Source organism: Strix uralensis, chromosome 3 (assembly GCF_047716275.1).
Source record: "Strix uralensis isolate ZFMK-TIS-50842 chromosome 3, bStrUra1, whole genome shotgun sequence".
NCBI lineage: Eukaryota > Metazoa > Chordata > Aves > Strigiformes > Strigidae > Strix > Strix uralensis.
The window spans coordinates 80,562,186-80,577,785 of record NC_133974.1 but is presented as its reverse complement, the minus strand read 5'-3'; the positions used below and the strand labels follow the sequence as shown (position 1 = coordinate 80,577,785).

The window sequence follows — 15,600 nt, the reverse complement described above, 5'->3', positions numbered from 1 at the left end:
GTTTATGATATTTTTTGGTCTTCAAGCAAAGGAATGTCACTAGAGACCAAGTATGTCATATCAAGTTACAGCATGAGGAAAAACGGCAGTATTCCAACCAAGCTGCAAACATTTAAAATCACCTGCTCTCAACACTGAGATCAAAATGTTAAAAGGAAGGTCCCTGTAACTCTGGGCATTGATTAGCTTCCTCCTGGCCAAGAGACACCTAAGGTCCAGCACGTCCCTGGATGGGAACAGCAGTGCCATGGCAAGGAGAAGGAGACAGTCGTTCCTTCTGTTTCGGGCTTTCCATCACCAAAAGCAAGAGTTCATGGGGACGGCAGAGACAGCGCGTGGCAGTATGAGAGGTTACAAGGTACCTCTGAGAGCAGTAATTGTCCATGCTTTTGAATCACTTAAAGCTACAGGATTCCCTGTGCAGGGCAGCTGGGGCATTTGCTGGTGAAATGCTTGAGTTGCCCAGCATGAGGGGATTTTAGGTGTAGATATTTCAGGGGTCAACAAGGCAAGGTGCACTTTACAAACACAATAAAAACTAAATGAGCTGATGGCATCTGCCTGATGAGCAGTCCTGCTACCTCTCCTGCAGTAGGTGCCAGAACAAGAGCATGGTCTTTGTAGATTAACCTTTGACTCCAGGCTCTTCTGTTCTTTTAGGATAAGAAGGAGGATCGCCCGACGGTTATCCTGGGCCTGACCCTGAGAGGAATGCACATCTATCAGGTAACAGACTGCCGTGAAAGCCTTCTGGTGTAGCATTAACTCTGCCCAGCTCCCCTGTCCTCCCCCTACCCCGCCAGCTCCTCTGCCTCCCCTGCGAGCGCCAGGCTCTGCATATCTCAAATTCTTGGTTGTTTGCAAATTCTTTGCACATCACTGACTCCACCCTGTACCTGCCAGTCCCTGTGTCACTCCGAGTTTGATGTGTTGCAGGAGGTGAATCACGTTCGCCAGCTCCTCTATGACTTTCCCTGGTCGCACATTGGGAAGCTGGCCTTTCTGGTGAGTATGACGGAACAGAGGCCATCTGGCAACGGGCTGTCAACCTGAGACCTGGCAAAGGTGTTGGCCTGCCCGCACTGCCACGACAAGTCCTGTCACTCATACACCCAAGGCTGCAGCTATCTCTGGTAGCTGTGTGGCCGAAAACTTGCTCTTGCTCATTTTGCTGGCATCTCTCCTCTTTATGCAGGGGAAAAAATTTGAGATCCAGCCAGATGGTTTGCCCTCCGCACGGAAACTGGTTTACTACACAGGTTGCCCCTTCAGGTCGCGGCACTTGCTGCAGCTCCTCAGCAACAGCCACCGGCTCTTTCTGAATATCCAGCCGGTGTTGAAGCAGATCCGAAAACTGGAGGAGGCTGAAGGTATGTGATGGAAGAGCAGGTGACTTTGGTAAGGGGAAGAGTACAGCATGTTAGGTTCTGCTGTTGCGTCACAGTAGCTGCTTTTTATCTAATTAATGGTGTTTCTGCTTTCTCAGGAAGCCATTGAGAGAAATAGAGGTGTTAGATATGCTTCAAGTTCATTACAGAGAAGTGCTTATGGCTCCCACATTGCTAGACTGTGGTCAGAAAGTGTGTGTGTGAGACCAGTAGAGGGGGAATACCTCTCTTTAAGAGAAGATCCTTGCTCTCTGTGCTTTCAGTTTGTGCACATTTGACACATGCTTCTGAGTGGAAGTAATTTTGAATAAAAAGCAAGATCTTATGTTCAAGTGGCAGTACAAGTTGTGATCCTGAGTCTTAATATTTTTAGTGGCCTTTACTAAACACTGCACACAATTTGGTCTTTGGTGTTCGACAGTTAAGAGCTAGGAGTTGCAGCTGACAGAAACAGCCTGAGAGCAGATCAGGACTCCCAGAATTTGTCTGTTCTGATGGGGCCCCCTCTTCATAAGAACAGTGGTTTGAACTCTTGACAGTCCCTGGTATTCTTCCGGAAAACTTCAGTCATTTCATCACCTCTCAGCTTGCCCCCTTCCATTTTTCCAGCTCTACAAGCTGTCTCCTACAACTTCTCAGCCTACATCTCCCTGACGATTGTTTTTAATGCATTGCATAGGTCTTCTTTCAGAGGACTGTGTCCCCTTCTCTCTAGCCTTCTCCTGAATTCTTTTTTTCCCCTACTTCTTTCCTGACTGCCATTCCCTGTGTTCTCCATTCACACTTTCTGTCTTCTCTGGTGTTTGTAAGCCTTGTGTCCTTACCTTCAAGGTCAGTAGAAGTGAGCCAACAGTAATTGTTTCTTCTGTCTGAGGATGTAGGCTGACTTCTTCCAGGGAGAAGTCAGGAAGAAACTTGTTTCTGGTTATTGCCCATCTCAACTAACTCTACGGAGCTTACATCCATCTCTGAAGTGGTGATCGCTGGTTGCATGGAATCGGTGTACAGGGCAAGGTGGCCCTTGGTCTCATCTAGCTTGGTTACTTTTATCTTTCCCTTCACTGGGGTTATAGAAGTGCCCCTGAGCAGTGTGGGTGCAACCAGTGGCATGTGCCAGTCACCTGTAGAAAGGCTCACTAATCGAGTGTGTGTGGACAAAAGGCCCTTGGTGGTTTTGTGTCTACTAGTGTCTTGTGGATTTCTTGACCACCCTCAGGACACCCCTCTTTAGATAACAGATACAAGCTGTGAGAGAAATAATTAATAAATCATCAGTAAATGCCAGCCATGGGGATCCTGTTCTTAGCTGTCTCCACATGTTGGTGACTCTTTCAAGAAACAGTCAATGCACTGTTTTTAAAGACTAAGCACTTGGGTTAGCTAAGTAATACCTTTTTTTTTTTACCTTCATTCTGGAAGCTACTGTTTTCTGTATCATAACTGCCTCTACCTGCCTGTTCTAATTCAGGAGATGCTGGGTTTTACTGCAGGTATGACTGACTAATTCTTTTACCACCAGCTGGGCATCCCAGTATCTGTTAAGCAAACAAAGTACAAAACTGTCCCTGTATTTGTTCAGTGGCTGCAGCAGTTGTTTCTTAATTGTCAGATTGTGCCAGTCCCAGAACTTACTGGTTATTTTTGCTGTCCTTCCTTCGGTCTTGCTTAAAGTTCCCCCTGGTTTCTCTCATCTTTCCTCCTCAGAGAAGAAGCGCTACCGGGAGTCCTATATCAGTGACACGCTAGATATGGACCTGGACCCATGTGATAAGAACTCACGGGGCAGTGGGAGCAGTGGGGGCAGCCGGAGGGATAACCGTCTCTCACGCCAGTCCACAGGGAGTCACGGCAGCTCCCACACATCAGGCATCGAGGCTGACTCCAGGCACCGGGTGTCGGTGGAAATGTCAGTGGATGAGCCCTTCAGCATTGACCGGGTGCATAGGAAAGAGAAATCCTGCAGCTCGACTATCAGCTACGGTAGCTCTGGCATTGACAGTGGCAGCAAAGAGCGGGCTGAAGACGACTCTCAGGATGATGGTAAAGAATTTGGAGATGCAGAGCAATTTCTAAGCCCTCTTGCCTTCTCCTGCAGGAGAATGGGGGGAGTGAGAGAATGTGAAGCAGCTTGGAGCAGAAGTGTAATGCTAACCCTTCTCCTGCTGCTCTCTTCCTCCTAGAGCTTGAGCTGGCAGTAGATGAGCCAGAGGAGGTACCTGTAGATGAGCCTTTAGCTGGAGACCAGTTAGAGGAGGCCACTGTGGGAGAATCTGTTGAATCTCTTCCTCTAGATGCTGCTAGCTGCCAAGGTGAGATGGCTTTCTGCTACTGCTCAGTGCTTTTCTTTAGGCTCTAGTAACAGGCATAATCTGAGGGATCTAAGAAAGCTGTATCTTCTTCCAAACAACAGCCAGTGCTACTTACTGCCCTACTGCAACAGGATTTCAAGTCAGCTCACCTAGAGGTTGAAGGCCAGCACCTTATATTGTACAGTGCTCCTCTCCTCTGTGCTCCTCAAGGTCTCCCTTCTCTAATTTGCCAGGTTTATACTTGGTTAATGACACAAAGATAACTGAGGTAAGCCTTCTGTAGTGAAGGAATTTGCTTTAAAATCTTGTATGCCACAAAACAGCCAAGGGGTTCAACCACAGATTAATGGGCTAGTCGCAGGAATTAATAGGTAGTTTTGTGGCTTGTGATACAGGGAATGTTAAGCAATGGGGTCACGCAGGAGCTGTCTGGTCTCAAGACATACAGCCTTATAGCAAAGCAATATGGGTGAATATGGGACAAGTTGGTGAGAAGCTGTTTCCTTGAGAGTTTTTAAACATTGATCCTTAGGGATAAATAGGAATACTTGTGAGCAAAACTCCCAGAGCATTGAGGGTGCTGACTGATGTATATTTATATTTATAGGATAGCACTGCTTGAACGTGGCCTGTGAGAACAACTTCCCTTTTCCACAGCCCACAAAACCTCAAACCTGCAATGCTTTTCACTTCCTCCTTCTCCTTTGCAGCTGTAAATCAGGAATCACTGTCTGTGGTGCAAGTCACGCTAATAAAAATGAGAGGCCAAAGTGTGGAATCCCTTCACCAGGTAAGGGGGGGTGCTCAGCAGGAGGGTCTGTGTGTGGGCATTGAACCAAGGTCTAGTGTAATGAGACAGCTGTAAATCAGGTGAACTTGATTGGTCTGGATTAAACTGATTTTAAATGGTGTAACCAAAACCAGCTGTTGGCCAGCTACTGCTACCAGGAATAGGATGAGAGCGGTGTTTGGGTCCAGAATAGTATAGAGAGGTTTGGAATGATCAGTGGGGAAATCCTGCAAGCCAGCTATCATCTGCCTTAGGCTTCCAGACAGGAAATGGAAAATAAACCACTTCCAAATTTTCAGTGCAATATAAAGCTAAGACCATCCATGCAGTTTGGATGTGGGTTGCAAACTTGATCATCTTCCTGCTCCTGCAGCCAGAAGGATCTCACATCAGAGCAAAACCAGATGCTCAAGCTCTAATTACTATCATTTGTGTGATTATACTATGTGTGCGCTGAAGTCTTTGTTGTTGTCAACATTTTCTTTTCATCAAACCCTTGAGAAAAGACAACTATATATGGTAAAATATATCATATCAGAAGTTGTGCTTGGAAGAAACTTATTAAAATGTCTTTTTAAGGCCAGACAATATTTCTTTTCAAAGTATAGCTGTACCCACTGGGGTAGCAATGTTGTGTATTTAAAAAAAAAAAACCTAACACACAAGCCTCCACCATTCCTTCCCTCTCTGAATCCAAATTAGCCTTATCTGCTAAAAGAATTTTAAAAATCTATTCATCATTTTCCCCTTTACTCGCTGGACTTTTCTGAACAAGGACTTCAATCACTTCTTAGGACTTTTTTTTTATGCTTCTTCCTGGACCCAGTCAAAAGTGATAAGAAATTTTCACTTATCAGCAAAATAGTCCGTAAAGTACTATAGGAAATGTGAATAAAATCTTCATTATTTTTTCCAAAGCTGAAGATCATGCAGTACAGATCATAATGAACTTATTCCTATATTTGAGTGGAATGACTTAGGCATGCAAGGCATCTTGCTTAAAGTAATGTTTTTAATGTTAATGCTTTTACCAACACTTGCTTATGCTATTAATTGATCAAGAGGCATCTGTTTTATAAGAATGTTTCTGATCAACACAGGACCGTTTAAGCAGTTGCAAAGACCCGGCTGCCACTTCTATGCATCAAATATTTGGTGCATCTTTAAAAAACCAAACAAACCACCAAACCTTCCTTTACAAGGCCATGTAATGAAACACTGCAGGTCTGAGTTTCCTTAGCATTGATCAGACCATACAGCGTGTGCCTGTTTCTGGGAGTGCAGCTGAACCAGTGCAGAGATTCTTCAGGGTAGTTTTTTAATTTCCATTCTGTGGAGGGGGAAAGTGATACTGGGAGGAAGTTTTCTGTGTTGCCAACAGAAATATCTTGGTTTAAAAGTGATATTCTGGAAATCAGACTTAATGTTATAATTTAAAAGCTGATTATGAAGAGACAGAGTGAGAAAAAACAGGTGGGAAAGTTGGAAATGTCTTGAATGGTCAGTAATTCCTCCACAGAGGCCAAGTCACTACAGCTTGTGTAGCAAGATGCTGCCTCTGGGAATTACTGCTGGTTTGTTGCTCCTGTTTGTTTTGTTGCTGAACAATGTTATGTAGATAAAACTGTAGGCTGCACTTAGTGAATTTTGGACACCATAACCATTAGTATGCATGGTTGCCTTCTGAACCTTCCTTTCAGCTCATTAGACTTTCACTAACTCAGTGTGTTCCAGCAGTTGGGGTAATTTTTTGTTACATGCACTTTGCCTATTTGAGGATGATTGCACAGATCTGCCAAGAAGTGTCAGGTCATTCAGGTGTCAATACCGGTCAAGTTTTTCATCCATTGTACTGGACACTGAGGACATAATGCAGGCAGATCAGGATCTGGCTCAGTATGGCAGGGCAGCTTAATGCACTTCTGATTTCTTAATGGTTCACAGCTTCATCATTAAGCCGGCATCCTTCAGAAGGCTGGTGGGGTTGTTTTGAAGGGTGGAAGAACAGTTTTGGAAAACTTGTAGCATGCATAGCCAGCGTCCTTAGGCTTGTATCTGAGCTCATTGTTTTTATTCTGTGTGTCTTCCTGAACTGGCAGGTCAGATCGCCCAAAAGCAGGAGCTGCACAGAGCAGCACAGCCAGAGTTTGGATGACATTCGCCTTTACAAGCACCGGCACCCACCACTAAGTGCGACGCTCTCTTCAGACACATCCCACAGCTACACGTTTGGCTGCAGTCTGGAGGATAAGCTCTCTATCTATGGCTGCATTTATTCCACGGCGGACTGCAAAACCAAGTCTGCCCTTTATGGGAAGCGATCCATGAACTGCCTCTCCTTGGATCTTCTGGGAGAGGACCAGCTCCCAGAGGAGTTTGTGGTGTAATGAGATTGGAGCTCTTCCATACCAGGAAACAGCTCATCATGGAAATATATACCTCATTAACACATGTGATGTCACTCTGGTTCTTGCAGGAGATTATGAGCAGCTTTGTTATTCAGCTCCATAATAAGTAAGTGACATCACTTCTGCAGACCTGACTACAAGGCAAATCAACTGGAGTGTAGCACTTAAAGTTGGCATTTGAAGTGTCTGAGCAGAAAATGGAAGTGGCCTGCACCATTAGCAGTGACACAACCAACATAAAAACCAAAAGCAGTGGACCAAAATTGACGCTGAGCTAGTAAAGCAAACACTGTGTCTAAATAGATTTATCAGAAACCAATTTGAAGTCTGTGTCAGTTTATCTTCCTGCCTTTCTCTTGTGGTCCATTTATGTTAATGCTAGTGTACAGATAGTTTGCTTGTCTTGAGTTTGTGCTGCTGCAACACTGCCAACAGCTGTCAGGCCAGGATATACTCTGAGCACATTCAGAGGGCTGTGTATGGAGATGTCTAGCCTGTTCCTGTTGTAATGAACACAAGTTGCCTGTTTCCTTTACTGGGAGCAAGGCCTGCTCTGCCAGGAGTTTTTATCATCTTTTTTTTTTGTGTTGTTTTTTGTAAGCATCCAGCCAAATAGAATGTGCATTCTTTTTTTATTTAATGCAACAAACGGAACTTTCTCTCAGCTGTCTACTACTGCCATGATGCAGATTGGTAAATAAATGCTTATATCCTTGGGGAGATGGGAGAGGGGATAAAACTAATGACTTGTCTGCTTCTGAGAGTACAAGAAGACAAGAGTGTTAATTGACTGGCTCTTGAAGACAGGAGTGTGACTGGAGAATGTGTCCAGGCATGATCACCCCTTTGAATCATACTTTTATGTTGTTCTTTTCTTTGTTTTTAATAAATCTGTTCCTTAGAAATTTTTCCTCTGCTTAGGAGGCAAGTATGGACTGGAGAAAGTCGCTTTGGAAGGACAGACAGAGTGACTCTGTCCAACTTAGTCATGGATAGGTCATGCAAATGTGAGTGTGTGGTGCTGCAGGGCTGGTGATGGTGGAAGCGTAGGGTATTCTGTGTGCCAAACCAAGGGTACTTGTTTGGTGAATTTGAGAGGTGGAGCTGGCTCTGCTGGCTCTTGCTAGGAAAATAATGATAATTATGCTGTTTGATTCAAGCATTTGGTGTGGAAAACATCCTGCTACCTTGTTACATCCAAATAAATGTATGTTTGTTTGATTTCCTTCCCTGTCTTCCCCCAGTACCTCCTCCCCTCATCAATTCCCACCATTTGGGAAGCTTGTACTAACAGGCGTGTGTAACCTGTGCCCAGCTTTTGACAGCCTTGCAGGTGGAAGCTAATTTTTTGGCAAACTGCGGAAGCAGACTGACGCTGTTCTGCTGGTTGAGGAAGTGTGTGTTGTGCAGTGTTGATCACTCAAAAGCTTAAGATAGCCAAATTCAGGAAAGGAAGGAAGCCAGACCACAAGGAGGGGTTGAGCTGCTGCTTTGACGGTGGGCTTGCAGGCTTTGTAGTTGTCTGGTAAATTGCGTTCCCATAAACTGTTAAAATAGCAAATCTGTGAAGTCTCTCATCTCATTATTTCTATGCAGGTGAGTGTGGTGTTGATGCACCTGCATGCTCTGTCTCCAAATTTACTGAAGTGGCGTCAGTGGCTGTACATCCTCTGAGATGAATCCAACACCAAACCCTCACTGTGTGTTTGAGGAATGAATGATGGGCACAGGCTCGCTGTAGCCATGACTTAATTGACTGTACCCTCTTTGATCACACTGTACTTTCTTTTTATAATGAACAGTTAGGAGCCATGTGTTCACCATAGCCTCTCTTCCTTTCTTCCAAGCAAAGCCAAAATGCCTTTGCAGAGTACTTAAGGCATGGTTACTGCATCCAAAATAAACTCTCCTGAATGGATTTAAATGGGTAAAGGACATCTGGCTGTTCGTGAACAGTCCAGTCAAGCCTCCTGCTGTCAGTCGCTCCCTGTTGCCTGGGCCCTGTTTGGCCATAAGCTGTGGGAGACAGGCATGGCCAGGATCCAGAAGGCCAGTGGCTGTGCTGCAGGGAGCAGCCTTGTTCCTGCAGCCACCACAGAGCTGGAGGGGTTGCTCTTACTGCAGCAATGTCCATCTGTCCATGGAAAAGGTGGGGGGCTCTGGAGAGACAGCCCTGCTAAACTGTTGCTCTCCCACCTGGGCAGATGTATAGTTACTCGTGGTTCTGGCAGTGGTTATTAACAGGAAAAAAGCTCAAAATTCGTGAGTATAGTTGTTTGGAAAAGTCATAACGCACCGTTCACATTCATGCACACTTGTCTCAGACAATCACATTCATACCTGCTTCAGCCTAACCACCTTGCTGAAGTATTTCTTGCCGCCAAGCAGCTTGGTATTTTCTTTTTGCAGTTACCAAGCTTTCAATAGGTTTGAAATGCTGTAATCCTGCTGTCACTGGTTATAAAATGCACCAATGCCTGAAAACAGCGTAATTGGCTCTTGCATGAGCATCCACTGCCTTGTATGTACATGGGGGTTTCTTGTATTTATTCATGGCTGGTGGGGAAGGCAAATTCTCCATGTCTGACTGTCTTCTCTCAGTGGTCTATGTAGCTCCCTCCAGTAGTATAAGTTACATATGCATATGAAGGGGAGACCAGACACTTCTGTATATAGACCGAGAATGAATTAATATCTTACGAGCACTGTGAAATGTCTATTATGCAAGTTTTTGTATTCATACGAAAAACACTGTTCCTGCTAGTAGTAGATTTATTTTTTGTTTGTCTTCAGATTTAGAAGGTCTCTTACTATTTTTGGTTTTGATTAGTTTGGTAGAGGGAAATGTGTAGGCATTTATCAGCTGATGTTAGAAAGTAACTGCCAATATTTGTACATACTTGTAAAATACTCATGGTATAATCACTCTATTTTAATGGTAAAAGTTTCTCCTTTCCATGAAAGGAATTTCTTGTTTAAAAAATATAAATAATTATATGTACACTTGCAATAAAGTATGGATAGAAAAAGGTAATGGTGTATATTTTTTTTTTTTCCTCCAAGAGGTACATCTTCCCACAGTGACATCTTCCATTTGAGATAAGTAGGTTGTAGAAATGAATTTGCTGCCAGATTCTAATCCAAAGAGCTCGGCTTCTGATGGCAAACCCAGAGGCATTGTAGTCACTGGAACAACTCCTTTTCCTCCCTGCCACTCTCAGTAGCACAATACCAAAGGGGCCTCTGTCAGGTATCGAGGACCCAGTTGAGCAGGTTGGAGTCAGTGGAACAGTCACTAATGGGAGCTGAATCTAACTGAAGCGACAAGTTAAGCTGCTTGTGGTGGTTAGTCAAGAAAACCAAGCGTGCAAACTCCCAAGGGTGTAGAGAGATCATGTCAGCATCCTCCTGGGGGGCTGCATCTGAGGATGGGCACACCAGCCCACGTGATGCAAAGTGCTGCTGAAGAGTGCTCTGCCCTGAGTCACCTAACCTGCTGGCCTGGAGTCTGGTGTGGATAAAGGAAAGTTTTGCTTTTCTTGGGACATAAATCTATCGGAGTGTGCCATACCATAACTATTCACCTCTCTTCTCAAAGCTTGCTGACTGGGGCTCCTTTGTAAATGTGCTTTTTCCTCTTGATATGTTATGGACCACTAAAGCTAGCATTCAACAAAAAAAAATAATGTACTTTAATATTATAGTGTTGCCCCTATTATGACTTCTGCTTTTGTACTTATTTCTGTCCAGTACATGCTATTTCCAGCACACAAATTTTCAGGGACATTAGAGATTCATCCATTTTGGGGATGCTGGAAGGAGGTGGTTTGGTTATACACGGAGCTTTCTGTGGAGATAAAATTAAACAATAGGCAGGTATGAAGCCACTTTCTTTGTTTCTTTGCTTGGCAAGTAATAGCACCTTCTTGCCGGCCAGGGTGGACTGCTGCTGACCAGAATATACAGGATAAGTCTGTCTCTGAAGACGGGACTTCTCACAGTACCAGCGGATCCTGTGCGGGTTCAGTAATGTGATGTGGCATGGGATGGGGGAGATGTTACTGCACCAGATGCCAAGTGTGGGAGCTGCATAGAGGTAAGGCCTGAAGGTGTGTGATAAAGCTGATGGGTAGAACACCCCATGTATTTTGGGTGAAGTGAGAGCAGTTCCTCAGGGGAGTTCTTGGCAACGGGGCCTGAGATGCTGAAGGCTGACATGGTGTTTTATGAGCCTGAATGCTTTTGAGCAAGAACTGGTCATAAAGCCTCTCAGCGCTGGGCAAGCTCCCTCCTGTAGTTCCTTGCCCACCAGCAGTGGTGCTTCTGTCTGGGGACGGTGTCTCCCGGCCACTCGTCGCAGGCTTCTCCTGGCAGCTCTCCCCCCTCCTCCCTACCCCAGGCTCCTGTACCTCAGAGCCTCTCCCCTGACGCCTGCCCCTTCCCTGGCTGTGCCCCCAGCCCGGCCGTGCCCGAGGACAGGCCCCCGCCTTCGTGCCTCTCCTGGAGCCCCACCAGCTGCGGAGGGAGGAGGAGGGAGGAACAAACGTGTCCGCTGGAGGCCGCTCCCTGGCCCCGGGCGGCCCTGGGGTGAGCCGAGGCACGGACACCCCGCCGCGCTGGAGCGCCCGGAGCGGCCTGGGGGCGACCCCGCGGCCCCCCCGCCCCGCCTGCGCGTGCTCCCGCCCGCCCGCGGGCGCCGTTTCTAGCCCCATAGTAAGGACGGGGCCGCTGGCCCGCAGCCCACGCGTGGGGCTGCGCGCCCGCCCCGCAGGGCGTTGAGGGGCCCCGGGAGGGAGGCGGGAGCCGGAGGGAGACGCCCGGGGCCACGATCGGCTCCCCCCCACCGCCACGGGGCCGCGGCCGGGCGGTGGGGCCGCAGTGCCGGGCTGTGGCGCGGGGCGGCGCCCGAGGAGCGCGGCGGCCGCTGCCCCACGGCTGGGACTCCTCCCGCCGGGGCTCCGGGCGGGCCCGGGGCGGGGGTGCTGGCAGCCGGCCGCCCCTAGCTGCCCGCTCCCGCCGCGGGTGGTGGCTGGGCCGAGCGGCCTCACGCAGAGCGGCGGGCGGGGGGCCGGTGGGGCCGGGGCCGCGTCCCCTGGGGCAGGGGAGGCACCTCGGGCGGCTTCTGCCAACGCGTTGCCGGAGGGCTGGCAGGCCGCTGCCCCGAGGCGCGGACACACGGCCGCCGTCAAACGGGAGGAGCCCGGCAGGCCCACGCAGGCCGAACAGGCGGGAAGCCGGTAGCTGACCGGGCAGACCCCGAGACTGACTGTGGCCATCAGCCGCTCGATGAATCCTGTACAAGAAGTGTATGAAGTGGTCCCAGGTCATGGGGCAGCATCTCTTGGGCCTGAGGGCAGCAGGTCCGGTTCCTGCACAGAAGCTCACAGAAGGTCATACATCCAAGTGGCACTGGGGACAAAGCTGCTGCTTCTTAGCCTCCGGGAATCCTCGGCATCCGGGATCTCTCTAGGTGTGAAATGTTGATGGTAGTTCAAAAAAACCCTCCAACGAGTGGGTTTATGGAAGACACGCCCATCCCGTGCAATATACTCCTGGGATGGGAAGTCCTGGAGGCACGGGCAGTTGTCATCTGAGAGGCTGTAGTTAAGGCAGCGCGTCTGCTGTGCCGGTTCTGTGCTTGTAGTTTCCTTCAGTGTCGTGCATGGGGCATCGCTGGAGACAGGACGGGAGCAGACAAGCTTTGGTACCACTCAGTGAAGTTCGTTCATCACCGAGCTGCCTCCTCTCACGGTGAGCATCCTTTCTGCAGAACCTCTGCAGGCATCAGAGCAGCATCACTGAGTATTTCCCTGAACTGCACCCAGGAAATCAAACGTACTGATTTTTTAATTTCATACTGAATTTTTAATGACATCTTCACGCTGTTGCAATGACTTGCCCACTGCCCAGCTCCAGCTCCATGACCCCCTCGGGTAGCTGCATGTTAGCGGTGGGCTGCCGCCTGCTCACGGTTGGGCCCTTTTGCCCTTGCCCGTGGGCCTTCAGCCCAGCTGCAGCTGGGGCAGTGGGCACAGCAGCAGGGCCCCAGCTTGGTGAGGCAGCGCTGGTGCACGGGGTGCCTCTTGCACAGCACCTTCCTGGCACGGCATGCTCTGCGACAGCCCCGACCACCGCACCGGCGCTGGGCTTCATCGTGGAGGGGAGCAGAGGAAAGGGTGAATCTGGTACCGGCAAGGGGCAGCAGGTCAGCAGGGACAGGCTGGAGGAGGCGATGGGATGGTGGAGAAATGAACGGGAAGGACTTTGTTTCCCCAGGGGTTATTTCACTTCTCAGATCCAAACAACATTTTATAAAGTAAACACACCTCAAAGTAGTTCCCACCTGTTCTTTGTTGGCACATATTGTGTCCCTGCAGCTTGTTTTTTGGGAGCACACTCCAGCCCATGGCTGTGTTGCATTTTCACACTGCCAGTCAGCCAGGTACTGGCTGCCTCTGTCCTTCTGAACCCTGAATTTGGCTCTGCAAGGATGAGATTGTTAGAGTAAGATCTGGATAGAAACCCTTGCATTTGGAAGTCTGTTGTTCTACCGCAGAGATGTAATGAGCAAAAATCGTATTTATCCTTTCTGGTAGACTGCAGGGACAGCTGAATGTGGACTATTGAAGAACATAGCTGTGGTATTTTAAAATCCTGCTTTATTTTTATTCCTGAAAATACCAGCCTCACATTTTTATTTTAAATCTCATAAATACATTTATACCAATCTTTATTTTTCTTTCTCTAATCACTGCTCTTCTCAGTGTGCAATGAGATAATTGGATATGGCATGTGCTAGAAGGCTTAAGTCTCAAGCCACCACGTGGAAAATACCGTTGAATACTTTAGTGACAGCAGAGCATTTGGTGTAAGAAAAATTAGTTTGCATTAGCCACAGAAAGTACTCGGCCTTTTTGTTATGACCAGCAGACAAATAGCCTGAGCTGTTTGACGTTCATGGCAACAGTGATCGATTCCCACAGCCACGTTCCCCACCCTCTTCTTAGAAAATGAGGCTTTGAATGGAGCTCACTCTGTAACCGAAAGGGGTCGAACTGGAAGGGTTGCATTGAGGCAGCCCCTAGCTGCTCTTCTGCTGGGTGCAGGCTTCGGGGTTACCCCCCCTCCATGGTGTCTCAGACCCAAGAGCATTCAAAAGAGCTCCAGCTGTTGGTATGGAAGTCCCTCAGCAAAAACATGCGCTGTAGGAAGCCAGGTAATGTTTTCTCTCCTTGATGCATAATTTCAGGGGATGAGAGAGAGGGGCATTTTGCCCCCTCTGAGGCACCGGTGCTTACCCACTGCTGGAAATAAGGTCTGTAGTGCAGTTTGTTGTTGTTCCTGGTGGTGGTATTGAAATCTTTCTTGTCTGGCTTGTGGGCTGCTCCTATATTTAGGGTTAAATTGCTTACTTTGTGTGTGGAGGAAGCCTGGGAAGCCAGCCTGGCTTTTGGCTGTAGCATCTGCTCAAGTGGATCCTGAGCTCTCTGCGTTTGCAGGACCAGCGACAGTGGCAATGCTTCTATCCTCTCCTCTGGCACACATAGCTACTGCTGGGGTCAGCGACGGTTTTCTGCCCATGTGATCCTTAGATGGCTAATGCAGACTTTCTGCTGATGGTCTTTTTAGTCAGACATGAACAGAGGGCTCCTATAATCCCTCTGTTAAAGTGCTAACAGGATGTGTTTTGGGAAGCTTCCCTCCTTGGGATGGTCAAGAAGGATGTGCCAGTCACTGGAGCGGGTGCATTAAGGCAGGTGAGGCACCTGGGACTAGGTGGGTAATATGAGTATTGTCAGCTTTGATTGCATTTCTTGCAGGTGTTGCAGTACACTAGTTTTCTTTTTAAAGGCCCAGCTCCCCGAGTCACGTTTTTGCATAAGGCTCACAGCTTGTAATAAGAAAAACAAGGAACCCTTCCCCGCCTACCTGGCTGAAGGGAAAATTTGGCAATAGGTCTGCTTAAAGGGCCTGTGCCAGAAGAGCAATAAAGAGAGCCCCAAGTACCGGTGTGTTTTTGAACATCTAGATCCAAACTCAAGCTTAGGAAATGCCTGTCCGGGGGTGCGGACACAGGACCTTCCTCTGGAGTGGCTGTGCTCGGCCAGTCCCAGCCCAGCCCTGCTGCCAGCGCTGGCACTCAGCTAGCCACGTCCTGCAGCAGGGCTTGCTACAGGAGCAGCTGGGTACAATTTTGCGTAACGTTTGCATTGAAAATAATAGAGAGGGTAGAAACCATTGCTTTCCAATCTGCTTCAACACAAACCACTTTGAGATTCAGAGCAGAATTACTGCTGAAAAATATAGGGCTAGTATGCTAAGGGAGACCTCTACAGCCATGATGCTGATTTTATCCTGGTTTCAGAATAAGCAGAACAGGGTAGGAGCGCTTGAAGGCTGCCTTTCCCAAGTACATTGCCAGAGCGTCGGCTGAGCTTTCAGACAACCCAGCACCTTTCTGGTTAGTGAGCTTTAAACACTTCCCAAAGCTGCTGCCCCACACCACTGCTACCACTACTTTGGTCCTGCTTCGTTGATGCTGTCCTGCAGACTCAAGAGCTGCCTCTCAGACTCCAGGCAGGTGCCCACAAAGCTTCAAGTACAAATTCTCCCTGTGTAGAGGGTGGATGGATAAAACACAGAGCCCCACGAGGCACGGTGACAGCAGGGACAGCTGTTTCAGCGATGACATTCCAGCCATGGAG

At 48.1% G+C, this 15,600-nt stretch overlaps 1 protein-coding gene across 2 annotated transcripts in view; it reads left to right on the top strand.

The window, feature by feature from the left end:
- FRMD1 (FERM domain containing 1) overlaps positions 1–9,929 on the top strand; it is a 43,720-nt gene extending 33,791 nt beyond the window's left edge. The window contains exons 8-14 of one of the 2 annotated variants that reach the window (XM_074863047.1): positions 661–726; positions 937–1,005; positions 1,196–1,370; positions 3,093–3,428; positions 3,569–3,697; positions 4,408–4,487; positions 6,587–9,929. In XM_074863047.1, the coding sequence (XP_074719148.1) occupies positions 661–726; positions 937–1,005; positions 1,196–1,370; positions 3,093–3,428; positions 3,569–3,697; positions 4,408–4,487; positions 6,587–6,874 (1,143 nt within the window). In that variant the 3' untranslated portion in view covers positions 6,875–9,929. Of the gene's footprint in view, positions 1–660; positions 727–903; positions 1,006–1,195; positions 1,371–3,092; positions 3,429–3,568; positions 3,698–4,407; positions 4,488–6,586 lie in introns of both variants that reach the window. The other variant, XM_074863046.1, reaches the window with a different exon arrangement.
- The last annotated feature ends 5,671 nt before the right edge of the window (positions 9,930–15,600 follow it).